Here is a 12163-nt window from a genome sequence, read left to right on the forward strand (position 1 = left end):
TGACACTAGGTACCTTTTTAAAATGTCTTTTGCCCACTTACTACTGCAATGTAATGTCTTACAACTGAACTCAAAAATAATTTATGTCCAACACTGAAATTTTATACTTTCCTATGATATTTTATTTGCTATTGCTTAGTATATTCTTGTCAAGTGGGTAGAATAGTGCTATTATTCCTCTTTCCTGCTGAAGATAAATTCTGCACGAGTCTGTTTCCAATGTTCTGTGCTTTGAACTTACTCTCATTTAATTCATGAATATGCTGAAAGATTACAAAGCTCTTTCTGGCTATAAAATCGACAAAACAGGGTCAGAAATGATGCGATTCTTGAAACTCTGTCCATCCACTTTATTTATGAACTGCAAAGGAAAATAATATCCAAATGCCCAGAAATATTTTGGCATTGAAATGAATATATGTCCTATTAACATAGTCAGAGATAATTGAAAACTGTTGACTAAACAGAATGGAACAGATTGGAGCGAGAAGGTCTATTCAAATGCAAATCATAGAGACGTTGCTTATATTCAGGACTATTTTATAAAATCAGCCATTTGAAATAAAAATAAGAACGCATCTAAATTCTCATTTAACAGATTAAATAAAATATCTCTCTGAATCCAAAGAAAACCTATATAAGTCTCTAAGGGGCATGTTGTATTTTGTGGAAAGAAATAACACGAAAGCCCTGAGCTGCTCTTGAAGGACGTACATGATCCGGAGGAAATAAGACTTGAACTCAGGAGCCCTGGATTCTAATCTTGGCTCCACCCCGACTGGGTGTGTGACCTTGGGAAGTCTCTTAATCTCTAAGCATTTCAATTTTCTTACGTTAATAATAATGACGAAGTTATGCTTAAGAATATCTGAAAGCCCTTCTGAACTTGAAAGTAAAATAATTTATACTGAACCCCTGTTTTTTAAGGTCTGGTGATTGACAAAACGTATTCGAGTTTGTAATTAATGTGATTTCAGAAAAAAATTTTAATGCTAAAAATTTCCTCGTTCAAATTGAAGACCGACAAGTTCTGTATGTTTACTCTTGAAGTTTTATTAGACCACAGTCACAGAAGAAATTAAAAAAATGAGGATAATAATATTCACTGGGTAAACGTTTTCCTGTCTAGCATCTCAAATGTAAACAGATTTTAATGACTGCCTTTCAGCGCTGTAACAGAAACCATCAACCTTTTCATCACTGCATTTCCTTACATCCCACCACAGGACGGCAGCTGGTCATTCTTGGCTGAGTTATATTAAAGAAGAACATTCTAACCCTGAGGATTTTCATTTCAAATCTGTTTGTTTCTATGTGTGTTTTTGTTTTTTATGGATAAGAGATGTGAGGCAGAACCCCTCTGGGGAAATGGGCCCTGGAGTCAGTAGAGAACGAGGGAGGCAGAGGAAGAGGAACTGGGTGCATCCGGGAGCATCAGCAGGAGAGGACAGGATGGTATGGGATCCCAAGTTACATGCCGATACCGGGGCCCTGGGAGAAACATGGCCAATGAAACTTTCATTATGCCAGGGATGACTGATACAAGTTTTTCAACTGTGAGAGTGACCTGAAATCCTTTTGTTGTAAGTACTCAGTGTCCCTGGGAGAAAAGTGCGTCTGTAGAATCACCCCCCTCCCCTGTGTCTGCCATGTTGCCTTTGCTCTGGCTGTGCCAGACGGTCATGTGCTCCAGGAGCCAGGTGACAGTCCCAGAGCCACAGGTGCCCTGGTCACGGCTGCTCCTCCCCAGCCTCCGCCCCAGCCTCTGAACCTCTGGATGGTCCCGGCACCTTTTCTTCTCTCTCTTGAGGACACTGTGTCTTGCTGTCTCCACAGCCTCCAGTTGGATGGCCATTTTCTTGCTTACACCCCACATCTGGGGACCTAGAGGCAGCCTGGGTGTCACCATGAGACCATTTTCCCTTCCTTCTTCCTAAACCTACAGCTGTGGGGCAGACCATGCAGTGCAGCCCCCTTCTTGCTGTAGCCAAACACCAGCCCCCAGGTGCTCCCCCTTTCAATCTAGGATTTTAGCTCCTGGGTTACTGCTATACATTCTAATACCGCTCCAAACACTTTTTTGGTAATTACTATCCATGTGAATGATTCTTCCAACAATGAGGCCTCTCAGTTCTGGTCCCTCTTCTCTTTCCAAAGATCTCTCCTTTCACTTCACTTAAAGCCACTAACTCCCCTGGTCTTGTGATCACCAATAATCTCAGCTCTATTTGCTATCACCATCTCCTGGGTTTCCAGCCCTCTCCCTTAATTACCTGAATCTAAAAGCTCTCTAGCCCCAACAGGCCCTAAAATCCAACAGTGCTGCCACCGCTTCACTTTTCTTTCAAGCCCTTCATATTTACTTTCTTCCTTACACGACAAAATTCCATGGCCATTTCCAACTCCTTATATACAACTTCAGATCAATTTAATTCCCCTTTTATTTTATTATACTCAAATGGCAATTCTGAAACTTATACCACACGTCCACTTGTACGTTGCACAGAGCTGGAGGGTGACATACCATTACGATGAGTGTCACGCTACATTCAAGACCAGTAACTTCGAATGGACCATTAGTGCTACCATTATAGTCAAAGCACATGAACCCATTTCATTCATGCTCACTCTCTTAGATGACCACTTCACATCTCCTCTCTTTTCAAAATTCCAGTATCTCCTTTTCCACCTTCAGTCTCACCAAGACAGCCTTTACTGATTAAAAAAAAAAAAGTGCAACCAAAAGAGTACCATCCTGCAACCTGCTTCTGTCCCCACAAATACTCTTTTCTCCCATTACAAGTGATGGGCTACCCATATTTCTCTCTAAAGCCAACTACTCCATTCTACCCACTGCGTCAACATAAGAATGTCGCTCCAGAAATTTTTTGCTCTCTTTCACATCGCTAGTTTCCTGCTCCAGTCCAGAAAACACATAATGGCAGAGCACGTGTAATTTCTCCCACTGAAAACACCAACTCTTTGATTTATATTTTCCTCCAGCTAATGCCACATTTCTCTGCTTTCTTCTTTCAGCAAAATTTCCTAAGTTATCTTGGGTTCTTTGTCCAATGCATAACATGCTATTTTGTCTTAAATCTACTCCATTTTAGTCTTTTGAGTCAAATCAGTAAAATTAATTTTGACAGAGTCATCACTGACCTCTACATTCCACATATAATAAATATAATATATTTAAAAATACAATAAACATATGTAAATATAATAGTCAATTTCAGTCTGCATTACTTTTGTCTTATTTGCAGCTTTTGATATAGCCAATTAATCTCTCTTCCTTGTAATACTTTCTCATTTGCCCTACAGGGAAGCATTCTCATCTGCATGTTTTCCCTCCAATGTTCTTGGCTATTTATTTTAATATACTTTGTTGGTTCCTTCTCATCTCTCTGAACTCTATAAATGGTATAGTGTCCCAAGTAAATATAAAAGTGTCTGTATGTGACATAACAACCTGTATGGGGTCTAGGGCAGCCCCCATAAGTGTTTATATTTACGCAAAGCAATACAATGGGAAATCATATTGAGTGACATATGTAACAACTCTAAAGAGTCTGTCTTCAATTCATGTCAGATTTTGCCATAAAATAGTTCAGGCATTTAGCCCCTAAATGTGTTGCAAAAGACTTTCAGTTTCCAATCCTCTATGGTGCTTGAAATTTCAGATAAGGGGTTGTGGATCTGTCTTAATTATCAACGGTTAGTCAGAAAACAGCTGTCATGGAAAAGATACACATTGAAAAATCCTTCACCTCCTCCACACGTGGCATCACAGTCTTCCCAGCCCGTGTGTGTCCACATGAAAAGGGGCTCAGGTGCTTTCGAGCTCTGATTCTCTGGAAGAGGGTCTGACGGGATAGTGTATTCATAGTGAAGACCGTAACTCTGGTCTTGAAACAGCAGCACCTGTAATATGATGTATAGACGTGATCAAGGCATACAGATCAAAGTAGAATGTATTCAATGTGAAGCATACAACTACGGGCATTGATACTTAAGAATGCTTTTTGCACGGTGTGCATGCACCATTAATACATTTGCTTAAATGCTGAAATTGTCCTACTTCTGAAAACACTGGAATTATATATACACTTACCTTTGAGCTAAAGATAGTATGAAAAAAAAAAAGTCCACATGAATGAGATCAGAGTTCCCAGATCATTTTCTCCTAAGTCAACAGACTGGACAGTCTCCCAAAGCACGGCACGTATATGAGATGACTTTAGTAGGGGGCATAGGGCCATGTGCCCTCAAGATATAGCCCACAACCTAGTATCAAATGTAGCCTTACCGCTCACACACAAAAGAGATGGACAGCAAGTCCCTGTGTCAACAGAGGAAGAAGGTGAAAGACTGGGAATCGTATTACTCCATAAGGGTAGAGAACTTCTAAGCCAACTGGAGGGCAAGAATTTTGTTCCACGTATGCTTACAGTTAAACTCTAACTCTGGCAAGGTCGCTAATTTTCCATTTATAATAAAGATCACTTCCTTAGAAAAGAAATTTACGTTAAAGAGAACTTTTTAATGCATATTAACTTAATAATGGTACAGTTATGGACACACATGTAAACAGTGCAGGAAACCATAATGTATGTATGATGTATGAGAATGACGGAAGCCTGGGCTCCAGTGGACTCAGCCATTAGCAGGAATTGTGTCTGTCTCATGCTCCCAGGGTAGCCAGGGCCAAGCTTAGAACTGCATCATGGAGCAACCATACATGTTTTACATGAAAGAAAAATACCTGAAATATATTCACTTTAAATAGAAGAATGAGTGAGACTATGTGTTTCTTCATAAACACATTTTCACAAAGTATGTCAAACAAGCCCGTGGAATGTATCCCTTCTATGGATCTGAGGTTCCGTGGAAGCAATCTACTACATAACAGGAGGTGATATGTTTTAAAAACTATACATCTAAATTTTAGGTTATGTTAAATTATTAGAGAACTTTGATATTTAACCTGTAACGTAACAAGACAGCTGTAATGACAGGTAATTCAGAGTTAACACTTACTGGAAAAAAATTTAAGTAAGCCCAAGGTAATTTTCTTTACTTCTTTTTGTTAAGATTCTGCCTCAATACATCAACAGAAATACTAAGATATTTTAATAGGCAGATTGGGGAACTAGTATGATGATATTGTAAATCAACCATAGTATCAATAAAAATAATACTTTTGAAGTTCACATGTGCATAACCTACTGGGTACTAGTTCTCAGTACATCACAGCGCTTATTTTAGCTTTATCCCACTTCCTGTTGCCAGTGACTTTCAGTTAAATGAGTTAAAAAAGAGAGAGAGAATGACTTACCTCTTTTTGGTAAGTTTATGGACATCACCAGACTATCACATGATTTTTTTAAATGCTGATGTGAACATATAAATAGCAGTCATTTGCCAACATACTTAATTAAACGAAAGTGTGTCTATTTTTTCTTAAAAATCTACCTTGTCATTGATAGAACTTCAGGGTGCCCTTGAATATCTAATGCCATTTAAAATAAAGACACTGGCTACAAAATCATTAGCTCTTTCTTAAACCATCTGAATTTGGCAGTATTCCTTGCAAGAAGGAAAGTGTGACCGTGTTACAGCTGAGGGGCACATACTGCAGCATGGCAGCAGAAAGTATTGCCTTTCAAAAGTCAGTACCGGCTTTCAATCTGTAATAGTCATTAAAGAAAAGTATCTTAGAAGTGCAGTTTCCCTTGGATTACTGAATAAATCCAGGTCACACAGATGCCTTCTTTTAGACATAGTTCACTGACTTTAATTATGTCTCACGCTTCCAGGAAAAACCTTGGTAATTACCAGTCAGATTAAGGATTCTGCAGCAAGGAAACTCCCTTTGCCTGACACTGAGGTCTCACACGTACTGTTTGAAGATTTTGAATTAAAGGCTCAGTAAAAGAGCCTTGGTCTTGGGCCATAAAAAACGGAGGTTACATTCATGTAAGGGAGGCAACCTGATGGGCTTTTCTGTAACCTAATCATTAAACATACTTTGTTGTTGATAATGCTGTTATTCTAAATGACCCAATCATGGAAAGAGCCAGATATTGGTCATACAATGTTTGTTTAGTCATTTCTCTCTCGCTCCCCTGATGGCAGAGGGCAGAGAGTAGAGTTTCCAACTCAAATTAAATAAAAGGATCCAAAGGAACTATGGGGAGATGAACAAAATAATTATTTAAAGTACATGCAGACTTATGATCCAAGGTTGCCTGGTACAAAGAACTTAGATTTAAGCTTTGCATCAGGCAAGGTGGCACACAGAAGACTGATTAACACCAGTTTATTCAAAGCCAAACAATTTACTGGGAGGCACTGTGCATGTTACTTAACCTTTTACATACTTAGTTTTTTCTAATCTGTAAAAGGGAGTAATAATAATACCTATCACACAGGGTTATTTTGAGGATTAAATGCTATAGTGAACTTTGTAAAGCACTTTTGCCCAGGGTCTGATGCTCAGTGCTCGATAAACGATGTGTGTTATTATTACTAGGATTTGGAACAGAAGGCCCCTGTTGCAATTTACCTCGCTCCCTTTATGTACTCCTACTGGTAAAGCCGATGGATTGCAGCTCTAGAAAACATTCTTATTTGAAATGTGGTCACTTGACCAGCAGGAGAGGCATCACCTGGGAGCTGGTTAGAGCTGAAGACCCCAGGTTCCTACCCAGACCAAAGGAAGCCGAACGTGCCTTTCAACAGGACCCTTGGGGATCTGCAGGCACATAAAGCAGGAAAAGCGAATGGGCCAATATGAGATTGAACCTCTGGCTCCAAGACCAACTAAAATTGTGTGGAGATACTAAATCATGGGGCAGACCACACTCTGCATAAACAGTCAGTTGGCTGTGTTTTAGAGTTGTTTTATGTGCGGACTCAAAGTGGTGACGTATGTGACTTTTAGACGTTGCCCCTAGAATTAAACACACCAGCAGCGTGCAATCAGTCCTCTGGCTCCTGAGCCCTTAGCACTGACTGCAATGATCAAGGTCAAAAAGGGCATGTGAACCTGCCACCAGCATCCTGATCTCTTCACTCCAAACTCAGACCTAGTCTTCTGCTTCATGGTAAAGAAACTTATCCCAAACATTCAAGTTTTCCTAATTCTCTACGGGAATCAATGAACCTAGTAAGCACACACCTACTAGGTTAAGTGTAAAGGAAGCACTGTTAGATATTTACCAAGTGTTTTCCCCAACGATCAACAGCATTTTGTCAAAGGCATTTTATCCAGATGCAGACAACGCCCATTTCATGGATGTATGAAACGCTGTGATTTGCCATATTACAGCACCCTCTTTACAGACTTCCACTCTGGTTAGTAAACATATGCTTTTAGGGAAAGAGGTTCCTTATCGCCTGCTAATTCACCTCTACTGGGAGTCTGCTAATTCACTAAAACATCTTGTTCTTCTTGTAATAATTTCCATGCTTATGTACCTTGATTCCAAACACATTAAAAACACCCTAAAACCCACTTCTTAAATAATTTTAAATGTCTACTTGACAACTCAGATTTGGAGAAAAGATCAGAGAAGGTGTGACGGGAACATCCTTTGTCATAGGAAGTTGATTATGCAATGTTATTGATTTGATCCCTCATACCAGGAGGTGTAAAGGCGACGTAGTAGGACCTTTGGCGGAGATCTTCTCCCAGAGGCCTCGTCTTACATAATGGACAGTAGTTCCCGCTAAATTGAATGTTCCAGAGTGTTCAATCTTCCAGTCACTATTAATAGACTGTTTTCCAGTGTCTCGGAGAGCTATAAAGAGGTTAAAAATATTATGAGATTAACGTCTGCATCATTAATCACAATCCACTTGGCATGATTTTGTGAAAAGCATTTCATTCATTTCTAAACGAACAGGTCAGCACTCCCTGATGTAAAACGGGAGGCATCTCCTCTTTGGGAAAGTCTGCAATCACAGCGAATGCCACCACAATTTCTCCTTCTGTCCTGAAACTGATCACAACCATACACGGTCACACTCATCTTTGCCTCCTCCAGTCTCCTTTGGACACTTCTTGTCTGTAACCTCATTTGGCCCCTTAATCATTTCCTCTTTACCATATTATTATTTTAAGGCTATATGTGTCTGTGTTGTCTATACAATGATCCTATGAACAATGTGAGGGCTGGCACTGCATCTTATACATACTCTGTGTCTCCTATGCCACCCAGGAAAGGGTGTGATTAAAGAAGGATCTCCCAAAATCATGTTAACTAACAGATCAAAATGACAGGGTTACATTCACTACAAAACAATTCAATGATAATGAGATGGTTCTAAAATCAGAACTCAGGGCCTTTTAACATTACTAGCTTGTGACTTATTGTGTATAAGAATGGAAGATACATGCTAATTCTCACCCATAAACTGTTTTGCATGGAATTTTGCAGAATAACTTGGTTTATCAACATTTTTTTGACCTGATCTGTGTTATTTAAATAAGATTCATGCCATGGAAGTGAGATGTCATGATTATCATTAAAAAAAATGAATTAAGGTTTCCTTCTTCAGGTTCTTTCTTCTTCCTTCCAGATAACTGAATGCCTCATTCAAAAAAACATTTACATGAACAGTCACTGAAGGTTTTTATGTCATAATTCTATGAAAATGTTTTGATAACTTAAGCCAATAAATCTTCCTAAATATTATTTAATCTAATCTCTATGTATTGAATGTCTGAGGATTTCCAACTTTTTAATACTGTGAATAAAGCTCAGATAAACATACTGTACACTAATTATGTGTGTATCTGAGTATTTCCCTTGGATAGATTCCCAGATTTTAATTACAGAATCAAAGAAATAGAACATTTAAAGATTTTGAAAAACAATGTGTAACTGATTTTCATAAGGTTTGCATCAAATTATGCTTTCATAATAATGACTGAGAATGTCCATTTCTGAATACCTCCTTGAAGACACCTTTCTCTTATATAATATTTAATCATGATTGAATAATTACCTATCAAGCATCAGCTATAAATTAGGAAATACCCCAAGTTCTGGGATGTCCCCAGATGAACAACAGAAGTATGTTCTCTGGCTTCAAAGAACTTATTACCTAAGTCGCAAATCAGACATTAACCAAGTCATTTAAGTAGCTAACTAATTATAATCACGCTGAAACTTTGGTGGGAGGAATTAGGAAAGGCTTGCCTGAAGGCTGTCATTTACCGAGGATGTTAGCCAGGGGAAAAGAGAAGCCTAGAAAGAGCTTTCAGGACTGAAAGAACTACTCTAGGAAAGGTCTGAAAGCTCAGTGCAGCCTGCTGAGAATCAGGAGGCAAATGTGCAGGATGCCAAGTGCACGGAAGAGGATCCTGCAGGGGTGGGGCTGGAGAGGTGAGGGACAGCCAGACTTCACAGGTCTTGTTAATTTTTAGAGGCCTTTTCCTAAGAAAAAAATACAAAGCTATAGAAGATTTTTGAATAATATTGTGCAGAAAATGGCCTTATCTTGGGAAAATCTGGATAAAGACAGACATTAACATGGCAGCCCCCAAGACAGTAATGGTGGCTTGGCTTAAGGTAGTAGCGAAAAATGTGAAGATGAATTTAGGAGTGAAACTGATAAAATATGAGGGTGACTTGGTTGTCCTGGATGAAAAGAAGTGTCAGGGATGATCCCAGCTTCTTACTATGAGAAATAGTGAGTTATAATGACAAATAATGAGATGGGAAAGACTAGCAAAAAAAAAAAAGTGGTTGAAGAGAAATATCAAATGTTAAATTTTGAACAATCCAGATTTTTTAAAAAAAAAGTCTCTTTTTGTTATTGAGGTTAAATGATACTTTTCATTTGCTTATTATTTATGTGCCTTTTATATTTAAATTAATTAAATAGATTTTAAATTATCTCTTAAGGTTTCTCTGGTGTAATGAGGGACTTTCCAGTGTTTAAATTCCCATTATTATGAGTAATATATTAATAAAATTACTGAAATTATACCTCTTGATTCCTAACAAATAATGTACTACATATAAAATATATTTTAGATAAGATATTAATCATACATATTTTCAGATTTATGAAAAATGTATTATTTTTTACTTTGAATTGTAAACATGAAGAAATTCATTGACAGAAAACTCTCAACACCTTACAAATGTTATTAACATCTACAAATGGGTATATTTCTGATCATGCTAGACTGAGTTAAAAAAAACCCAATTTTGCCTAAAAGGTAAAGTATTTCTGTGTATTTCTCTAAAGTCTATTAAATATTTTGAGAAAGTTTTTGCCCTAGATTTGTACTGTGGCCAGTATAATTCTGTTTTGTCCCTGTATTTCAACATATATTCAAGGTACTATTGTAAAAGACCATTTCCTGAAAATCTCTAATAAAAATGCCTTAAAACACGTTTGTGGTGACCATATAATGGTAAGACTCAGCTACTATTCTGGAATTCAGCACCCCTCGCCCAATGCCACATGTGTGTATGTGAAAACATACAATTTACAACCTTAACAGCAACCTCAAGTGCAGACTCAATACTCTGGGTGTGTGGTGTTTCTTGGTCTTTGTTTTTAATTCATTAGCTTCAAAAATGTGTTTTTAGAAAATCTGCTTCTGGCCATATCCAAGTAACTGGGACTGCACTCTCTCCCCCACTGTCAACAACTAGAAAAATAGACAATGGATGAAACGACTATTCTCAGACACTAGACAAGTGACAATGGGGAACTGTGATCCCAGAGAGGAGGAGACCAAATGTGACCCCTAAAATTACTTGACTTTCTGCCTGAATAATTGAGCAGATCCCACCCCAGAACAGGGAACTGAAGCAGAGCACAGATAATGAGGGCTTCAGGGAGGAGGGGACATAGACAATGGGCTTCAGGCTGCCTAAGGCATCTGGAATTGGCTTTATGGAGCAGTGGAGAAGAGCGGGCTGCACAGAGATGAGCTTCACAAATCTGCAAAGGTGCTCTTCTGAGCATGAGGCTAAATACTCAGCAGCAAGTAGGTGGGGTGAGATTCCTCAAGGCTGGGAAAAGAGCAACTACCTAGGACCTGTGAGCCGTACAATTGCTGGCGCTCACGGAGGGCTGGAAGACACGTGTTCCAGTCTGCTGAAGGGGAGAGATCTTATTGCACACACAGAGCCTAATAGAAAGGCTGTCTATTAGAAATAAGGCTGGACTAGTCCTAGAATAAAGGCTCCTTGAAAAGGGAGGGTAGGCACAAGAATTATTTGAAGGTATAATGTTCAAAATTATTTCCAAATTTGATATAAACCATAAACCTACAGATCTGAAAAGTACACCAGAAGCCAAACAGCATAAGCACAAAGGAGGAAGCCAAACCAAGGCACAGCATAATCAAACGGCCGGAACACAAGGACACGGACAACAATCTTAACAATGACCAGAGAGGAAACAAGCACATTGGTTATAATGTCTTTTGGAGCTTAAAGCGTATGTATAAATAAAATGATTATGTAAAATGTAGAAATAAAATGTATGATAGCACACGGAGGGCAAGCAGGCAAAGGGGAGTACACTGTTTTAAGGAACTTACATTACATGTAAAGTGACACAATATACTTTGAAGGGAGACTATGGTAAGTTAAAAATCCAGGTTGTAAATACTAAAGCAGCCTGTGAAAAACAAAACAAGAGTTATATTTAGCTGATAAGCAAATAAAGGAGATTAATGGAATACTAAAAGACTACTTAATCCAACAGATTAAGCCAGATAAAGAGGGGAAAAAGGATTAAAAATGAAAAATTCAATTATGTCCACAATTTTATTACATTTAAATGCATTAGGAATATTAGTTAAAAGAGAGAGATTATCAGGCCAGAGGGATCAAAAGGATGGACTCTACATTCAATTTATAAGAATGTACTTTAAACGTGTAAATCAATGGCTTTACAGAACACTCCCTCACATCACACGCAAAAATAAACTCAAAATGGCTCAAAGCCGTACACACAAGACAAGACACCATAAACCGTCTAGAAGAGAACATAGGCAAAACAGCCTCTGACATAAATCGTAGCACTGTTTTCCTAGGTCAGTCTATCAAGGCAACAGAAATAAAAGCAAAAAGAAATGAATGAGACCTAATTAAACTCATAAGTCTTTGCACAGCCAAGGAAACTA

At 38.4% G+C, this 12163-nt stretch overlaps 1 protein-coding gene across 1 annotated transcript in view; it reads right to left on the reverse strand.

Annotated features, from left to right (window-relative positions):
• Positions 1 to 12163, reverse strand: part of ADAMTS19 (ADAM metallopeptidase with thrombospondin type 1 motif 19) — a 221253-nt gene that overhangs the window by 36356 nt on the left and 172734 nt on the right. The window contains exons 17-18 of the mRNA XM_072950428.1: positions 7648 to 7805; positions 3771 to 3924 (exon numbers count right to left, since the gene is read on the reverse strand). Of these exons, the coding sequence (XP_072806529.1) occupies positions 3771 to 3924; positions 7648 to 7805 (312 nt within the window). The remainder of the gene's footprint in view (positions 1 to 3770; positions 3925 to 7647; positions 7806 to 12163) is intronic.

The sequence above is a fragment of the Vicugna pacos genome, chromosome 3, assembly GCF_048564905.1.
Source record: "Vicugna pacos chromosome 3, VicPac4, whole genome shotgun sequence".
Lineage (NCBI taxonomy): Eukaryota > Metazoa > Chordata > Mammalia > Artiodactyla > Camelidae > Vicugna > Vicugna pacos.